The sequence below is a fragment of the Suillus paluster genome (genome assembly GCF_016628075.1).
Source record: "Suillus paluster strain FC165 chromosome Unknown EDB91scaffold_34, whole genome shotgun sequence".
NCBI classification, from domain to species: Eukaryota; Fungi; Basidiomycota; class Agaricomycetes; order Boletales; family Suillaceae; genus Suillus; species Suillus paluster.
The window spans coordinates 174,287-192,705 of NW_024537594.1; the positions used below are offsets into that span (position 1 = coordinate 174,287).

Genomic DNA, 18,419 nt, shown 5'->3' on the forward strand with positions numbered 1-18,419 from the left:
ATTGCCAGTGTCTCGATCTTACACTCCTGTGGACTCCATAAGAAATTCTAAGAAGTCGTAAGCGGTGTATTTCGTGATCGAGAGCTTTCAGCTCACCTCGGGCCAACTCAAACGCCGCAAATGTGCTCGCTGCAGCGGGTATACTAGTGAAGTTGTGAGTATCACGAGACTTGTAAAAGCAAGAACACCCTAACGTTCTTATCACTGATGCACATGGACCATCATCATAAGTCCCGCGATGTGCACATCAAAGAATTGACTCCACTTACATGATGGTGACAGACCGCGGAAAAGCCCCGATCTAGTAACATGTTGGTCAAAATAACAACTTGAATACCAGCAGGGGCAAATCTTACATTCCCGATTCAGCGACAACCATCCTGATTTCATTGTTCATGTACTGCCAGGGCTTGCCAGTCGGTGGAGTCTGGCGCAACTGAATGCGAGACTTTATAACGTCTACCGGAAAGTCAACGTAAGTGCAAACTTTCTCAATTGACGCTCCGTAACTCGCCCAATGGGTAGCAGGATAGCCAATATGCAATCTGCAGAATTTTCAGAATATATAGAAACATCTAGTCGTGTGACATACTCCGCCAGTCGCACCGCTAGCAAGGAGGGCCCAGAGGGGTACTTTGTCCCCATACTTACTCTGGAACTTCCGCTTCGAGAATTCAAACCCTAAATGGAGTCAGACCGAAGCAGTTATCCATTGGCAATGGTTAGTACCTGTGTAAAACCTGGAATACCCTCTCAATATTAGAACTTCTGGTCAAGATAAATAAGGATGGTATACCCTGCGTATGCTGGTATCTCTCTCGCAACAGTGACCTGGAACACTAGTCAGCCATATTGCCTGCAGGAACGCGACATGTGTGAATACCCAGTAACCTCTCATGACACCTTTCCGAAACCCCCAGTCCCTCCACATCTCTTTCGCGACATCTCTCAATTTCTTATCCGTGGCAGCACCATATTGGCCTTGCATGCGAACTTTGAACATCTCGACTGGATGACAAAGAGTTGAAGTAACTGAGTCGCAAAGGCAAATGGTGCAACAAACCTGGGCTAGCAAGGATAGCATTTGCAGCTCCAGCCATTGCGCCTGCAAGGGCGATCTCCTTCAAAGATAACTGTGGGAACGGTGAAACGATGCGCTTAGAGTATACGTATGAAGCAAACAGCAAGGAGTTGACTCCAGCTATTCCGAGGAGGGGGCTGGCCATCCCTGCGGCAGAATGAGCTTTCGGAATGATGTGATATTACATCATGCGTAAGGTTAACCTTTGTACAACGCGAAGAAACCTTCCTTTCGAACAGTTTGTGCGAGAACATCCATAGGTCCTTTCTAAGCCGGCCGTGAGCCGTCTACCTCTGAACCCATGTATTCACGTACAAACATTCCCTCTGCAATTTATGGGTCAATATTAGACATTTGATTACGGACGATTAACTGACTGGGAGCGATCTGTGCGCGTGTCTTGACGGTATCAAGTGGCTGGCCTACCAGGACTTGGGCGGCACCACCGACGCTGCCAGCGACCAAATCATTTACGGTTGAAAGGTAAGGCATGATTGGACAAGCAAGCTCGAGAAGATGAAAGACTACAGAAGACAAGAATGTATGTACATAATCATATTGGAAGGTTGAGAAAACATGCCTTACTGACGTGATTATAGTCAGGGAAAGTCACACGCTGGGTCGAGATAAGCTTCCTCTTACCATGAGTGCATCTGCGGCGAAGGTATCTGCGAAAAAGGCAAGTATCCTCCTGCAGCCTTTCTCCACGATCAAAAAGTCAGAGCGAGATAACGGTCTACCCAATAAACGGCGGAAGCTCGACAGATCCAAGTTGAGGCCCGCATCTCTAGGCCTAAACTCCGTTCCCTCGTTGCAAGACACATCTACGGCGTTTCCAAGAGGACAACCCACTCCAACCATCGACTCCGAGCTCGCTGTGGACTTCACGACCCAAGAAACTAAAAATGGCGAGTCCCTTGCGACGCTCCGCAAGATGATTTTCGGACGGCTAGAGCATACGTCTACCCAGGTAGAGTGCGTCATTTTCTCACAGGTAGCCACCGTGTAATCTCATTTTGAACGACCAGTCCAGGAAAATACCTTGCAGTCGATTGCGAGATGGTGGGCGTGGGCATAGACGGCGAGGAGTCGTCGCTTGCACGCGTTAGTATTGTTAACTATTGGGGTGCCGTGCAGATGGACGAGTTCGTGAAGCAGAAGGAGCGTGTTGTGGATTATCGGACCAAGTGGAGTGGGATACGCCCCTCGGATATGGTCAGAGGTAGGTAGGTTTTACTCTCTGCACCCTGTGGTAGCTGATCTGACACTGCCTCTAGCCAAGTCATTCGAAGAGGTGCAGAAAACAGTCGCAGCTCTCACCAAAGACCGCATTCTAGTGGGACACGCCGTGCACAACGATCTCAAGGTATCTGTAATTCCCATTCCGGTAGCTCATAATTAACTGTCCTCAGGTTCTATTACTATCTCACCCAGGTCCCTACATACGAGACACACAACACTTGGCAGCAAAACACAAATTAACCAGTAGTAAACGCCCCGCTCTTCGCAACCTCGTGAAACAAGAACTTGATGTTGTTATCCAGGGAGGGGAACACTCCAGTGTAAGTCTTCTATCCCCCTCTCCAGTTCCTGATTGTCATCGCGGCACTCGGGCAGGTCACAGATGCTAGGGCGACGATGGCCTGTGTTCCGGCTACATCGAAAAGAGTGGGACAAGGGATTCAGGCCGTTGCCCACGCCTGGTGCTAGTGCATCGAATAAACGAAAACGCGCTGAGTGTAGCGAACTAGACGCACCTACCCCACCAGGTAGAGGGAGGAAGGGCGTCAGTTCTGGACTTTCTACAATAGTCAAACGGACACCGCAGACGAAAACGAAAACTGCAGTCAAGACTGCTAGCAGTAATTGGTGGACCACCCTGGGCGCCAGCGGCATTGCAGCGAAAGGTTCCATGAAGTTGTAGAGCACCCTATTACCAGACACAGGTTTCCGATAAGCCGATACCGGAGGCTCGTGACGCAAGGAAATTATGGCAGGTGCACGAGAGTGTTGAAGATGCAGGGGATATGCATTAAATATAAATAAGGGCCACCCTACTCTGCTTAGGCTTGTGCACAAATAGGGAGAGCTCTGGGTGTTGCAGGACTGCGACAAGGGTGGGGTGCCATAGTCGCACCCCAGTCATATTGCGAGCGGTGGTGGCAATTGACATGCTCCTCTGTCATTCTGTCTCGTCTAAGTACCAGAAACATGTAGCTGTACCTGTTCTTGGATGCACAGGTATGAACTCACCATAATAGCATGGTACCATTACCAATGGTATTCCATTTAAGTTTACGCCCCTGCCGCCAACCTTTGGAGGTTGCTAACTCGACAACAGTTTTGGCACCTCCACGTAGCTCCACCTAGCTGTGTCTCGATCGGTTCGATACCAGCTGCAATTAGTGTTCTAGGAGGTCATGGAGGATATGGTCGGTCTATGTGAAGTCTGCGCAGACTGGACACAGATGCTTGGGGACAGGTCTTCTCAACGTCTGCAAATGCCAAGGGATCGTTCGGAAAGTGCCCCGGGGCAGTTACAGTGTATCAAAGGTCTGTCATCTGAATATGAATCACATATGACGGTGAAATATCGCGAGCTCACGTCCATAGATCACTTGCAATTGCTCGTTTATGGTATTAGTGAATCTAGGCAGTAAGCTTGTTGATCCAAGTACCTCTCAGTACGGCGCTGACATCCTGCAAAGGAAATCATTGTCCGAATCTGCAAATTTCAAAATACTCTCTTAGCTTTAAGAAATTAGGGTATTAGTCTTGTCATCGGGGGGTAACCGGTAACCTAGGGTAACCTGCGGTAACGATCTAATTTAATGCCTAGGAACAAGCCGAGGTCACACCATGATCGACGAACCGGAACAGGTGACGCGTGGGTATGCAGTTCGCTGTCATTGCGCTGTCATGCATATCATGCGCCATCAGAAGCTTAATGCAATGGTCCGTCCCGAGTAAAATAGTTGATGATCTGTTGATCCTATAGTTGAATTCCGGCGTGATCATCGCGCTCGAAGTTGGCACACGTACATCTCATCGTGTAAGGTCTGTCGTTAATAGCGTTTCATATCCTCAGTCAACGCAATAATACTGATTCCTGAAGCCTCGGGCCCCGTTCGGTGTTCAAGCATGTACTACAAGTCACTTTTCCCTGACCTTCCGAAGGTCCCCGAATCGAATGTTCACCACCTGCTCTTCAACCGACCTGACCAGAAGGAGTGGCCAGATTACACTTTGTTTGTGAATGTGACTACTGGTCAGCGGCGTTCGTTCAGGGAGTTTGTCGAGCGTGTTCGCGATGGCGCTACTGCACTGGGCACTGATGTAGCACAGGGTGGCCTAGGTCTTCGTCCAGATAACTGGAGAGCTTGTAGGCATTCTGAGCGAGAACTGCTCGGTGCGTTTCCTTCCCATTTTTAGTTGAGACTTTAAAGTGATAAAATTCCTCAGGACTATATCGCCCTGATGCACTCGCTACTCGTTATCACAGTCCCATTTGTGTTGTTCTCATCCTACTCAACACCGTATGAGTTCAAACACGCCAATTCGCTGGCCCAGGCGACTCGGATTTTTGCCAGTCCTTCTCTATTGCCGCTCGCTTTGACTTCGGGTCTCCCAGCTGGTCGAATTTACCTCCTAGAAGGGGAGATCAAAGGCTACACAAGCTTTGACCAGCTCGTCTCCTCCGCTCGAGAGAATGGTATTCCACGACTGCCAGTCCGTCATGCAACCAAGGACACTCTGGCCTACCTGATCTATTCCAGTGGGACAAGCGGCCCTCCTAAAGGCACGTATCTCTTTTTCTGGTCCCACGTCCCGAACCGCAGAGACATAGACACACTACGCAACGTTGTCTGACCTCATTGTACAGCCGTCATGACATCCCACGGAAATATCACGTGTTCCACCCTTGGAACGATGGTAAACGTTATGGAAATGGCTAAAGTTCAAGCTGTATGTCTGTCTGATGCCATTACTTTCTTTGTCTCCTTAACTCCTTCGCCAGCCACCAGTATGGAATACCCCTGACGGGCTTCGGGTAACGTTTAGTGTCCTTCCGGTCCATCACACTCTCGGCCTCTACACGACCGGTTTTTATTCCTTCCTTAAACCTTCAACGATTGTTCATGCTCCCCAAGTGGAACATCGATTCATTCTTCGACAGCGTCCCGAAGTAAGTGCATACCAAGTGCTTTTGGTATATACATGCTACAGAATCAAGTACCGGTACTCATGCTTGAGTCGTGATGCAGATACCATATCACGACCATATTTCTCGTCCCCTCACTTATACACCAGCTCGTTCACCATCCGCGCTTCAAAACTACTGATATGAGCTCGGTCAAGTCAGTCGCCAGCGGTGCCGCATACCTCCCGTCCCAGCTCGCCAACCAGCTTTCCGCTCGCTTCCAAGACATGGAAAGAGTCTCCGAAGGTGCGTTATCCACTCATCGTGCGTAGATCCCTGGTACTACTGTTAAATTTCACAGGCTACGGCCTGTCCGAATTTGTAAGTGACCTACCCTCTGCATCCCTTCCGACCCCATCACCTCATTGTCTGAGGTAGACAATGGTCATCGCCATGAAGCCCATACCTGGCATGCTCAACGGGCGCGCCAAGAACAAGCCCGGCTCTGCCGGAATTCTCGTCCCCGGCGTTGAAGCTCGCATTGTCCGTCCAGACGGATCCCCTGCGGGTCCGAACGAGCCGGGTGAACTCCTCGTCCGCGGGGGCGCTGCGGCGCTGGGATACAAGGGAAATGACAAGGCGACACGGGAAACGTTTGTTGATGGGTGGGTGCGCACGGGCGACCAAATGCGGATCGATGAGGACGGGGTGCTTTTGTAAGTTGGTCTGATGAGTGTGGTATGTTCCCAGTTATGCTAAGCTGATCTGCCTCTTTTATAGCTTCGAAGACCGCACCAAGGTAAGCCCCTACCACCTATTCGTTTCGTGTTGTACTTACCCCGTCCTCACAGGACACGCTCAAAATCTCAGGGATGCAAGTCTCCCCTGTCGAAATCGAGAACACGATCCTGGCGCAGCCGGACAAGCTCATCACTGACGTGTCCGTCGCGGGCGTTTCGGGTGGGCGTACCCGCGACGAACGCGTCCCGCATGCATGGATCGTGTTATCCCCGACGGGCACGGCGCTGGGTGAGAAAGAGGTCGTGGCACGGCTCGATTCGTGGGTGCAGGAGCGGCTGAGTCGGTACAAGTGGTTGAGGGGTGGCATTAAGATTGTGGAGACGGTGGGTTTTTGTTTCATTCTTGGGAATGGGTTGATTGAGCTCCTGGGTAGATTCCGAAGTCGCCAACTGGGAAGGTGTTGAGGCGAGTGTTGGTGGAGGAGTATGAAAGGCAGGCGAAGGCGAAACTGTGAAGACGTCATAGACGCATGTATCTCGTACATTTATCTTGATACCCGCGCGCGATGTATTATCATCGTGCGACTTGCTGTAGAAGAGGCGGCTATTGCTGTCTAGTAGCATGGTAGATATGTACCAAAGTTAATAGCTATGATGAATTGATCAACAGTACTTGACTCGATAACAGTATAGACCCCCGAAAGTTGTAACGAGTGTGTAGTCACTTGCTGCATTGCTGTATTCAACACACTTAATCATCGACAACCGCACGCTGTGACATTTCGGTCATTGCGACTATCATTGCGACCTTGTTAAATTTGAGTCACTCGTGCACGAGGGTAGAGATGACTCTTTGAAAAACCCGAGAGCTTCCTGAATCATTATGCGATACCTGGCGAGGGCTCTGTAGACTCACGTTTTGATGTCAGCCAAGGCCGGAAGGAAACATTTGATTTCTTGCGGTTACCAGTGCTTCTTCGCTGTCATTGGTCGAAGTGAGTCCTTAAATTATGATGTCAAGTGTCATGATTGATTGAGGTACTGTTAGGGTGCTTATTGATGACACCGATGTCACTGGGGGCTTCGAGGGAAATGGTAGTGCATATTATGGAGTGGGTCCCGAAGGCGCCCTGGTTGTCGTTCGCCCTGATGACTATGTTGCAGTCATTGCACCACTAAATCAAGTTGAAGACCTTGATGCGTATGTCGCGCCTTTCATGAAGATGTTGATTCTAGCTAGTGGATTGCCTGAACTCTGCGCCTTCCTTGAAATTAGTCGAACCACTGTCTGGTTGCTTATGCTTTGTGCAGTACATGGAGGGGTAAAGTAAGAATGTGTATCGATAGACGCTTCACTCAGTCCACAAATCAACCCTCAGATCCACGAACGCACCCAGCTTTCCGAGCTGCTTGACCACCTCCCTCGTACCAGATGCGCAATATCCTGTTGTATCATTCACAATTCTTTTAATCGCCGTCGAATCTCTTGCGTCTCTCGCCACTTCAATTCGTTGAAGCTCGTAGCGGATGACGACCGCTGGCAGTGGCAGCCTCCTCACGCGCCAGAGATGCAGCCACTCAGAAACTCAGAAAGGTGTGAGAGGTAGCAGAACTTCGTCATGGAGGACATCTCAATCGTCACCTGCCGCAGGCATCTCCATGGCGGAAGCGCTGTCTGGTCGTATGATTCCAGTGCGAGTTGATCAGCAATCTCCCGAACGTCATGGTCAAATACCACTTCTGTCACTTGAGGGAACGCAGTGAAGATGAAACGTAAGTTTTTCCCGGGGCCATGCATTGACTGGAGTATGTTCTTCATCGTCAGTTTGCGCACGGACGGGAACTTCGATGTCTGGTCTCGCCGGAGGAAGAATGCTGGCGATGAGAAGTCGGGGAGACTGTCTTCGTCCCATGATATCAGCGAGTCACCATAGACTGCGAGGTGATGTAGATTCGGAGTGGCAATGGTCCTGAGGATGTCACTGAGATATGATGGCTTCTCTGTGCCCATAATGATGCTGAGGGTTCGGAGACTGGGGAGTATGACGGGGCGTAGTATGGTGTCCATCTCTGAGTGCCCTACAAGAACGACGCGTGGGTACAACTCGAGAGACACGAGATTGCGTGCAGATGACAGGAGGTTGCGAAAGATGATGATACTGCTTGAAGTGTCGCTACATTTGCTGAGACTGAGATGTGTTAGGGATGATGCATCGAAGTGCCGTAATATCCTCAATTCGCATCCTTTCAATATCAACGTCTTCAGCGAAGGAGTGAGTGCGCTGGATAGAAACTGAAAGGGTTCTTTCACCAAAGTGGCCCAGTCACCACCGTCGCCAGAAATGATCTCGACCTTTTTCAATGCAGGTGCGAGAGGAAAGCCTAGCTCGGACAGCACCGAATCGAAGAGGTCTGTGGGACTGATCCCCTCCTTGATGATTCTGAGGCTTCTCCATTTGTGGCTGCACTCCCGCAGCAGTCTGAGGCACTTCTTGGCTTCGCCAAAGATAGCTCTTGTCTGGGCTTGGGCCTGCGGGTTCCAAGTGTGAGGTCGCCACGCAATATGTATGACAACATCAACCAGCGCATTCCCAGATCTCTTCACATTTCTTTCGAGATGTTCCCTGGGAAAGGCATCAAGCTTGGACTGTATGGACATATGCATGCGTGTCCAGAAACGAGAGGTACTGAGAACCAGCGACCGCCATCTACGACAAACACTCGCGAGTGTCACGCAACCGAGGCTCAGCTCGTGGTCACTGCTCTGTACGTCATCTGCAACGGCCTTCAAGATGACGAGAAGGAGCTCGTCTGGCAAACTCCATATCGGAAAAATATGATTTTACCTGACAGGTTGGGGTTTCAGCCATTCGTGCTGCATGATAGCGCTTGAGAAGGGAAGACAAAGAGGAAGCGGATTTTCCTACCTGTTTTGGCGATATGGATGATAGTACATTAGTTGTCAGTACCATGATAACACAAGCTTTTGAAGTTGGCGGACGACGGACCGGGAGGAGATGACTACATGGAGTGTCACCTCGGGTCCGCAGAGAATTAGAAAGTCTCATGATATGCCATAGGTGGGACCACCGTTACGAGTCAGCTTTCAAAGTGACACGGAACGGCTTTCTCTCATCGGTTGAGTCAACGCCGGTGCTGAAGTGAGCCTGAAGTTGACCTGCCATGCACACTCAGCTGGGCATCTCGTCGATCACGAACTCTGGATAACGCAGTGTGCACTCAAGGACGTAGTCAGAGTGGTCACAAGTCGTACTGTACTGTAAAAGTTCGGGAGAGAAAAGTCAATGACCGTGAAAAGCAGCTCATTGACAATACTTGCCGAATCGGGAACCCTAATTTTTTTGGATTTCCCATACTCCGAGTCCAGAGTCTACAGAATCCTGAGGCTTCAAGCTTCAAGTACTTTCAAGGCGGCTGCCTAATAACATTATCCACCATGGGACTGGCCGGCAGAAAGCAAAAACAACGCATTCCAAATGATCCACGAAACTTATCCTGGGCAGATGGCAAGTAACGACTTTACTTCCCAACACTATCCTCACATTTCTATAGATGCAGCTCGCTTCGGTCAGTCTTACATGTCCAAGCTTGGCTGGGACCCCTCAAAAGGTCTGGGCGCCTCAGGCGATGGCATGAAATCGCATCTCAAGGTCTCCCAAAAGCTTGATATGCTTGGTATTGGCGCCGCGCATCAGCAAGATCCTCATGGTATTGCGTGGAAACAGAACAAGGACTTTGAGGCTTTGCTGCAGAGGCTCAATGCGCAGGATGGTCAGGATGCTGCTTCTAAGAGTGTGCTGGGAGAATTTGTTCGGCCTGAGCATCCTGAAGTGGATGCACTCTCTGAAGGAGAGAAAGTCGAGGAGGACAAGGAGTCGAACCAATTGTCGAAGAAAGAGAAGAAACGTAAGAGAAAGGAGGGGGGACATGATGGGGACGGGAAAGACAAGAAAAAACGGAAGAAAGAAAAACGCAAGCACGAGGATGCCGAAGATTCAGCTACAGCGGATTCATTGCAATCTACTTCTTCACATGTTGATCCTCCTGCCCCATCCCCTCATACTACACCACCTGTTCCTCAAACGAAGCCAAAGGGTCGTCCTATGGCGTGCGTCTCTTCCTGATAACTATGACATCTGATGCTGACTACCTCTCCCAGTCACCGTGCTCGTATACAAGCTGCTAAACGCCTTGCAAATAAATCAGCAGCTGCCATATCTGAAATTCTGGGGATTGCACCCACTCCTTCTATCATTTCCTCCGTGACCCCCTCTGGTTCTCTCACCCCAATCACACCCGAAGACGACGACCTCCCCCTCGAGAAGCTCACAACGTCGAACAAGAGCGTCGCAGACTATTTCAAGGAGAAGCTGGCTGCGAAATCTGGCACCAATACCCCCGCTGCAAATGACGATGGAAGTACTTCTCGGAGAGGGATCGGCTCTTCCAGTGCCCCTTCTCGAGACGACATTGATCAACCGCGAACTGGACTTGGTGCAGGTCGCAGTTTTGGAGAAGGTGGCTCTTCGAACGTGTTCGCCCAGTTCTTCAATGCATCCACCTCATCGCACGCCACCGTCGTCCAGATGGCATCTTCTGCTACACAGGCTATATTTCAACCTCCCCAGCCCACGGCGACATCTTGCAGAGAGAGTTCCAGAGATGAAGAGATGACTGAGAAACAGCGACGCAAAGCGGAGAGAAAGAAGAAAGAAAACTGCGGAACGCAGAAGCGGTTGACGGGCCTGCGGGGGTAGGAGTTGAAATACCTGACGCCGACGTTAAGGCAAAAAAGAAGAAACTGAAAGAGGAGCAACGGAAGTTGAGAGGTGCGGAACCGTCTGACCTTGCCTTATCAGCTGCTGTGGAAGAACCCGAAGATGCCTTGGAGTCTGAGAGGAAGAGGCGGAAAGATGACAAGAAGAAAAAGAAAGCAAAATCTGATACCCAGGCAACAGCAGAAGAGCCTTACACGGACGAGAATTTCGTCAAGTCCGAGTCTAAAAGTGAAAAGCGGTCTAAAAAGTCTAAAAAATGCGCTGAGTCGGTCCGGGAGGATTTATAACCTGTCGATAGTCGCAATTATACCGTAAAGATTTCATATACCACCACCGTCGATCAGTACTACATTACCAGATGAATGTAAGTATCTATACCTGAAGGATTACAGAAAGAATAAATCAACCGTCCGCTATGTATCAATAACTATATAAATGTCCCCCATGATTACCTTTCAAAAGCTTTGAACCCATCCTTGAACTGGTCCGGACTCCCGCACGAGTCGCAGTGCAACTTCAAGGCGTTCACAACCTCCGGAATAACATCCTTATCAACATCCTTCCCCCAAAGAATGTCCAAATGTTCATACCCAGCCAGACGTTTGACAATCGTGTGATCCGGGAGTTCTTTGAGCATCATCTGTATGTCCACGAGGCTATCCTTGTCTCCATACAACAACACGATCGATGTGACGATATTCTTCGTTGGAAACCTCGCAGGTCGGTACGCACGCCCACCAGGAGAGCTAAACGCGCTGACATCGTCGTCGAACATCTGGAACGCGCCCTCGCGCATGATCTGGAACCAATGCACGACGGACTTGACGGACGCGAAGGAGTAGAGATGGGCATATGCGGCTATCTTCTGGAGATATGAGATGTTGTGACTGTGCCAGTTGAAGAGGAAACGCAAGGAAGTGTCGATGACGCTTGCGAAGATGGGTGGGTACATGATGGCTTGCCAGGTTGTTGTAGAAGATAGAATGGCTTTGCGTCCGAAGAATAGATACATGAGTGTCGGGCTAGAATACATCAGTTTTTAAGGACAGACGGTGCTAGTCGGGTAATGTACTCACGAAGCTTTCATGAGACCATCAACAAGTGGAGCCGCCAATCCCGCCGGGCTCATAGCAGGTGCCAGTGCAATGAAGACGTTCACCTTCTCATTCAACTGCGGATGAATGCTGAGTGCAGCAAATGCCTGTGCGGTACCCTGGCTGAAACCAACATAGCTCAAGCTGTTTGACTTGGTGATATCCAGAATATACTGAATGGAATCAGGAATATCATGCCAAGCAAAATCATCGAGGCTGTAGTTCCAAAACTTGGGCGAATTCGGGTCATGATGAACCGACTTTTTGGAGTACTTGTTCCCTCGGTTATTACCCAGCCATACGTCGAAGCCTTTCATCGGATAAATCAGGATCATGATGTCTGTAACAGAATAAATTGTATTTCGCACCTTGTTCTGCAAGGACAAACGGCAAGCATCTCTCCGCGTCTGTTAAACACACCCATACTTCGCTGTTCATGAGTAACCCATGATGGAGATACACCACCGGCTTTCCCGTGCTCGTCCCAGGACTTCGTTTCCTCTGACCCCTCTTCGTCGGCAGCCTATGCAAGCCCAACAAATACCCATCCTTCGTCAAAACAACATGTTCCTCATGCGTGTAACCCCAATACCGACATAGCTCTCCAAAATCCTTTGCTTGCCTGATAGCGTCAGCAACATCTTCCGCCTTGGACTTGCCCTTTGCGTGTTTGGTGGAGAAACGGTGAAAGAGGGTACTAGAGCGATCGTAGAACCACTGGATGATGGGTATGGGGAGGAGCATTATGATGAAGCGGAGGGCGTTTTCGATGACGAGGAAGAAGAAGCCCCCAACGAGAGCTGCGTATTCGTGCCCCTTGAGACGTCCAATGAGGGGAACTGAAACCATGACCAGTCTGCTCAGTTTGCCAATTGGAAATGTTCGGTTTGTAAGAAAACAATTTAGTAGTGCGTCTGGTCAACGACAATGAGAAACGACAGTATCAACAACTGAGTGGAGAATAATTATGAGCTCAACCGAGTCCCGTCTATAAACACCGAGCTGGAGAAGTCGAGACCACGTCCACGTCCAATTCGGTCAACAAGAGATCAAATAACAAGATAATATTGTAGATCCTTGATATATGTGACAGTGAGCAAAACATTAAACATAACACACATCCCCAAAAATCCAAAAATCATCCAAGATACACCCAGCAGTGAAACGACATGCAAGCTCATATAGTCTTACATATCCGTGCACCAAATCTCCAGCTTTCCCTCGGCCCTGCCCTTCGCGCTCGTTCGTGCAGTCTCGATGGCAAGTTCATAATCGCCGCTATCTCTTAGCGTCACTTTTACATCATCTTCATCGTTGAACTTGAGACCCAGACCATCCATAGCAGTACCAAACTTGCTCGTCACGCGCTCCACGAATTCTTCAAATGGCGTGTCAGGCGCGAGTGTCATTCCACGCACAGTCGCCTTGGTAGTGCAACTGCAACCAACGTGTAAGCTACTCGGATACCACCATGAATACAATGAACACAGACCTTGACGCGGATATTCGACAATTCGAACGGTTCGTCGTACTCCCCACTCACATATCCCTCCTCCTCTTCCTCGTACGTTGTCTTCGGCCGCCTCTGCGTCGCCCGTCTGGTTGGTTTCCGACGCATGCTTCCCCCACCAGCACTGCGGGAGATATTGACACCAATTGGTGCCTCAGAGCCCAAGGACCCCTGCGGATACGGGTTGGCCATCGCATTGCGTGAGGGCATTCCGCTGAATTAACGAACCACCGCTTCAAGCTCGAGGGCATAGTCCCTGGACTTGACTGTACGCTTCCCTGAGGCCACAATGCTATGCGATCCAGGCCCATGTTAGGTAGCGAGCCTGGCACGAGGGGACGTGTTTGCTCATCAGTGTAGACACTAATGTAGTCATCAAAGAAATCTTGCTGTTGAGCCAATGCTGCAAACATAAGGCTTAATGTAACATAACCAAGGCTTCAAAATAACACCTACGATCTTGGGTAGGAGCAGCGCGAAGCACAAACGGCGCCCTTGGTACGGGTAGGCTGCTAGGCTGGAGGCCAGCTGGCAGTGCCTGATATCCATTGTCAGGAAGACTCTGGTTTTGGTACGGCTGGGGTTGTTGGTACTGATTGCGCGCTGGCGGCTGGTTCTGATATTGTTGCTGTTGGTATTGTCTCTGCAGCTGTGACGAATCAGGATAGGAGTTCTGTGGTGCGAACGGAGGCTGAAAGAGGGCCCCAGGTTGATTGACAACTTGGTTGGGCAGAGGTTCTTTTTTCCTCACGGTTAGTCCTCTCGAGACAGCTATACCTGATGCAGGGGTTATGGGACGGAGAGGCGCAGCGGTAGTGTTGTTGCGCGAAAGTGCGGCAGCGTTGCTCCTGGAGAAACCTGATGTGGGGGACAGGGCAGGTACATCAGCAGAATCGATCGGTGAGCGGCTAGAAGCGACGGCGGAAGTGTTGCTGCGCGAAAGTGCGATGGTGTTGATCCTCGACAAACCTGATGTGGGGGGTAGGGCAGGGACATCTTCAGATTGTGTGCGGCTAGAAGAGAAGGCGGGAGTATACATCCTCTCCATGCCTGCGTTCGTTGTTTTAGAGCGCTCGAGGTTAGACCGGTCGACGGGGTCGACGCCTAGCAAATATTGAGCATCGGGAAGATTGAGAATAGACATGAATAGAACGTACGTGATGGAGGGACAGTTGCGCTTCTTCTCAATGGACCGTCATCCTGTTCTTGATCTCTTTCTTTCGCTTTCTCGCGCTCCTCCTTGAGTTTCTTGACGCCAGTGAATTCAGTGAAGGCATCGGTGGCGTCTGCTGCTGCGACAAGTCTCTGCAGAATACAGACTCAGTAAGGATAAAAGAACATGAGCTAGATGGAAGCGTACCGCCTTCCCAAGATAGTCTTTACTCTTGGAATTTTTGAGCTTATTCTCTGAAGGGCGGTACAGCACGCCAACAGGCTAGAAAAAATGACCCCCATTAATAAGTATCATCAAAGTAGAATGTGAGGACGGGTGACGTACAATACTAAAGACCGTATATCCCTCTCCACGATCCCTGATGGCATCATCAATTACATTGTGCTCATCAGTCACCTTCTGATTGCGCGCATCCTCCATCTCTGATAGACCCTCATTCGGGTAGCCCAGGTAAATTTGGGAAAGGCCTTTATTGAAAAGCACTTCAGGTGAGAATAGTTTGAACTTCAGGCCGATTTGTTCATAGTTACTGCGGGATAATTAGAACAATAATCCATGGAAGAGTTCCACAAAGAAAACTGACATGGCTTGGTTCCCACGAAGATAAAGAAGGGCATCATCGAAATTTTGGAGAGCGATATCATATCGACTGAGCAAAAAGTTAGATACCCCGCATTGGAAGTAGCTGTATCGGAGCAGAAATCAGCTTCTTGTGCAATAAAGGAAAACGGGTAAGAATGTTAGAGTGGGGAGAAATGACATACGCGATGGCAAGGTACGGATCGAGGCTTGTAGCAGCCATGAACTGTTCGACTGCAGCCTCATGTTCGCCGATTGTTGCGTAGATTAGGCCCATGTTCGTGAGGATCTTGGAAGAGTCGGCAATACGCTAATAGTCGAGCATCGCGATTTCGAGACACGACAAGAATGCAAGTTATGAGACAATGAATAGCGAGTGAGACAAGGAACTGACCGAGAAAGAGTCTAATGCCTTCTCAAAGTCCTGCTCGTCATAAGCCTTCAAGGCTGCTGCCCATATCTCCAACTCTGCTTTCAACGAAGTGGCCATGGTTCTTCTACCCTTCTTAGTGTTTCAGGTTGATATGGGGGTACAGGAGGCGTTCCAGACGCAAACAAAACCGAAAAGCGCAGTAACGGCAACGGACACGGACGGGACGGACAGACACCGAACGGAAGAACAACGAGTGAAAAATACCACAGTCTGGGCTCGGCCCCGAGAAAACAAAAAAAGAGATTAAAAAGAAAAAGAAACCGAAAAGAATAGGTACAAAGGGAACGAAAAGAAATGGACGCAGTCAGCTCTTCACTGAACGGTTTACCATTTCGATAAATAGGCGTTGCCAGGGCAGTGCAACAGCCGGCGGCAGTGTCAGTTCACTGGGTTGTCAGACCTTGCCTTGCACTATTCTCAAGCTCTCACAAGCGTACCTATCATATCAACTATTATTCCAGTGCTCAAGATCATGATGAGCATAGGAATGCACCTGCGTTGTAGCTCCCGTCAAAGTTACTTAGAGGGAATATATATAACCATCCGGACCTCATTTTGAAGACAGGCAGACGTTCACGCGTTCACTGATTTAATGCGGTACCGGCGTTTAGTAACATTGTGATCGTTCCCATCTCAGTCGATCGGTTGTTCCGTCTTTTCGATACCTACTTTCCTCTTTTACCCGTGCCTAACTTCTCCGGTGGCCCCGGAACGCACCTTTTCTACCCTTCGATGGTACAACCAGACCCGCTGAAGGGCAATCATGATTCACATCAGATCAAGTTCAAGAATATAGACGTGAGTAAAATCATTGTGTTCTCCTACTAAATAGTCCCTAGTTCGAAGTAATAAGGCCCAATTGTTGTTCCCCAGCTGCGGGGAATGCGGATTTTCAAGATGTAAGCCTCGTCGCGATCTGTGAATGCATACATGTAGAGTTTAAAAACCGACTCGGAGCTTCTGCACCCATGGCGGTAGATTTTACACGATCGAATCAATGTCACGACTCAAAGATTATCAAGACACCTCTCGCCGGGCGGCCGACATCGACCTGCCAAAATTTACAAACGCACTTTTCTGTACAACCTTGCGGAAAGTCAACCACTTATAAATTAGGCCTTAGGCACATATGGGCTACATATGCAAGGCTATCAGCCCACTCAATTTTGTTTTGTTTTCTGTGAGTCAACATACATCTCATCTGTGAGATCTCAAATAAACACGTGTGCATGAAAATAAAACAAGCGAAACTGAGTCGGGCTCAATTTCACTCATTTTATTTTCTCCCAGATGTGTGTTCTGCTGAGATTACGCAGTCAATCACTCATATATGAGATATATATTGACGTACAGAAAATAAAAGTATGCATTACAACGCGTAATGTTGGGCCGTGCCACTGCATATGCATTTACCCGGGAGTTGCTATTGGTGCCAGTTCCTGCCGATAAGTTACAAGAGCCGGCATAGAAGGAACACCTCTTCCTTCTTCTATAATTCTGGCTAGGGGAGACCAAGGCAACAAATTTGCAGTTGACCCGCCGACCGTTCACACAGGTTCAATCGTAACAGCCCTCGGCCGCGCCAGTCCCCGTAATCTGGTAGCGGCACAATTATATAGACAGCTGACTTGCATGTTATTGAAACCACATTTTATGATGCACCAATTTTCCGACAGAATCGATGGCTGGGCTGTAGCACCAACATTCTGTCATGCATATCAGTCCAGCTCGAACTTGATCTATTGAATTTTGAGTGGCTGGATTCAATACAATATAATGTCATACATTATATGCATAACTTTGACGCCGTGACTTACTTCAGCAGGTCATGCTCCTCTTGTGCACAGCGTCAGAAAAACGGGCACGGTCTGTGAACACCGCCACGTGAACTATTTTCGACAAAACCCTTCTACCACTAGACGTGGGTGTCCGGGAATATTCAGCACATAAAAGTAAGGCGTCTTCCTACCGTCCTATTCAGATTTATTTGATCTCATATCACATCCTCACAAACAATGCGGTTCTCCTTTGTCCTCGCCGTTGTTGCTGCTTTGACAGCATCAATATCTGCAGCATCAGTACCTGCCAGTGACCCTGATAGTGAAAAATAACCTATATTTTGCTCGCAAGATAGCCACTGCTTACACTGCTCGCAGTCCATATGCGGAGTATGAGTAATTTGTGTCCTGGATTTAACCACGCGACTCACCGGCGTGGTACCTCTTTTTTTTTGCTTGTGACAGAGGTGGCGGTGAGTCGTGTTTCTGCTTTCACATCGATGCAGTACGGTTGATGGCACGAATGGTTTGTTGCTGAGTTGATCAACGTGTTTGCTTCTGAACAAATTCTACTGCTACTCGAGCAATAGAGATAATGGAATAGCTCTAGGAAATCTCAAACACTTGAATACATAGAATATGACTGAAGTACTTACGACGCAGTTAATTTGTAGTCTCGCTTGTCAGCTTGAACATTCGCTTTTAAATACTGCATTTGTTACTTGATAACGTTCAGCTGGTTCGCAAGCCTTATTGCAAGATTTGGCGCAGTGAGGTCCAGGCCTCCAGAGTCCTCTATGGAGTAGGGTCGCCAAGCAGCGCACGGAGCTTCACATATCCTGCATGCTGAAGTGTACTTCCTCCCCATATACGATAATCGATATAAGTAGGCGAGACAGAATTGCGTGAGTCATGACGACAAATTATAATTGAGCAAGTGATATGGTCGAATGAACAGTAACAAGTAGTAGCTGATTGTATGCTTGCCAGTGCATAGGGTGCAGTGTTTCCATAGAGGAGTATAAATTTAAGCATCGCCGATGTTTCTGATCGTCGACTCCAGTTTTTATTCTGCCTTGCAAACCTGGCG

General features: G+C 49.1%; 7 protein-coding genes across 7 annotated transcripts; 3 read left to right on the forward strand and 4 right to left on the reverse strand.

The window, feature by feature from the left end:
• Positions 1-16: 16 nt before the first annotated feature.
• EDB91DRAFT_1139499 (mitochondrial carrier) lies at positions 17-1,679 on the reverse strand (the record flags this gene model as incomplete). Its single annotated transcript, XM_041318926.1, has 14 exons — positions 1,459-1,679; positions 1,397-1,407; positions 1,285-1,348; positions 1,064-1,228; positions 884-1,008; positions 797-831; positions 730-740; positions 593-681; positions 515-545; positions 357-459; positions 270-301; positions 195-204; positions 97-143; positions 17-47 (listed from the first exon to the last, which is right to left on the reverse strand). Exons 1-14 carry the CDS (start codon positions 1,571-1,573, stop codon positions 19-21), a joined length of 867 nt encoding a protein of 288 aa, XP_041176138.1. The 5' UTR covers positions 1,574-1,679.
• Positions 1,680-3,351, forward strand: EDB91DRAFT_1139503 (MipD protein). The gene is made up of 6 exons (XM_041318927.1): positions 1,680-2,056; positions 2,110-2,303; positions 2,359-2,447; positions 2,494-2,643; positions 2,699-2,728; positions 2,751-3,351. Exons 1-6 carry the CDS (start codon positions 1,725-1,727, stop codon positions 3,003-3,005), a joined length of 1,050 nt encoding a protein of 349 aa, XP_041176139.1. The 5' UTR covers positions 1,680-1,724; the 3' UTR covers positions 3,006-3,351.
• An 871-nt stretch (positions 3,352-4,222) lies between these two features.
• EDB91DRAFT_1237828 (uncharacterized protein) lies at positions 4,223-6,477 on the forward strand (the record flags this gene model as incomplete). The annotated part of the gene is made up of 11 exons (XM_041321635.1): positions 4,223-4,436; positions 4,459-4,490; positions 4,544-4,880; positions 4,965-5,047; positions 5,100-5,267; positions 5,316-5,320; positions 5,347-5,518; positions 5,661-5,938; positions 6,003-6,021; positions 6,074-6,346; positions 6,397-6,477. 11 exons carry the CDS (start codon positions 4,223-4,225, stop codon positions 6,475-6,477), a joined length of 1,662 nt encoding a protein of 553 aa, XP_041176140.1.
• A 760-nt stretch (positions 6,478-7,237) lies between these two features.
• EDB91DRAFT_1139516 (uncharacterized protein) lies at positions 7,238-9,267 on the reverse strand. Its single transcript, XM_041318928.1, has 5 exons — positions 8,890-9,267; positions 8,814-8,837; positions 7,797-8,773; positions 7,549-7,775; positions 7,238-7,516 (listed from the first exon to the last, which is right to left on the reverse strand). Exons 2-5 carry the CDS (start codon positions 8,830-8,832, stop codon positions 7,315-7,317), a joined length of 1,425 nt encoding a protein of 474 aa, XP_041176141.1. The 5' UTR covers positions 8,833-8,837; positions 8,890-9,267; the 3' UTR covers positions 7,238-7,314.
• Positions 9,268-9,319: 52 nt separating this feature from the next.
• Positions 9,320-10,975, forward strand: EDB91DRAFT_472188 (uncharacterized protein). Its single transcript, XM_041327375.1, has 3 exons — positions 9,320-9,489; positions 9,536-10,091; positions 10,143-10,975. Exons 1-3 carry the CDS (start codon positions 9,420-9,422, stop codon positions 10,738-10,740), a joined length of 1,224 nt encoding a protein of 407 aa, XP_041176142.1. The 5' UTR covers positions 9,320-9,419; the 3' UTR covers positions 10,741-10,975.
• Positions 10,972-12,866, reverse strand: EDB91DRAFT_472216 (Alpha/Beta hydrolase protein). The gene is made up of 3 exons (XM_041327376.1): positions 12,224-12,866; positions 11,838-12,165; positions 10,972-11,783 (listed from the first exon to the last, which is right to left on the reverse strand). The coding sequence occupies exons 1-3, from the start codon at positions 12,702-12,704 to the stop codon at positions 11,210-11,212; spliced, it is 1,383 nt and encodes a 460-aa protein (XP_041176143.1). The 5' UTR covers positions 12,705-12,866; the 3' UTR covers positions 10,972-11,209.
• A 22-nt stretch (positions 12,867-12,888) lies between these two features.
• Positions 12,889-15,897, reverse strand: EDB91DRAFT_1139519 (uncharacterized protein). The gene is made up of 10 exons (XM_041318929.1): positions 15,513-15,897; positions 15,304-15,428; positions 15,123-15,224; positions 14,864-15,068; positions 14,726-14,800; positions 14,523-14,670; positions 13,822-14,469; positions 13,633-13,768; positions 13,348-13,579; positions 12,889-13,279 (listed from the first exon to the last, which is right to left on the reverse strand). The coding sequence occupies exons 1-10, from the start codon at positions 15,606-15,608 to the stop codon at positions 13,043-13,045; spliced, it is 2,004 nt and encodes a 667-aa protein (XP_041176144.1). The 5' UTR covers positions 15,609-15,897; the 3' UTR covers positions 12,889-13,042.
• Positions 15,898-18,419: the final 2,522 nt, after the last annotated feature.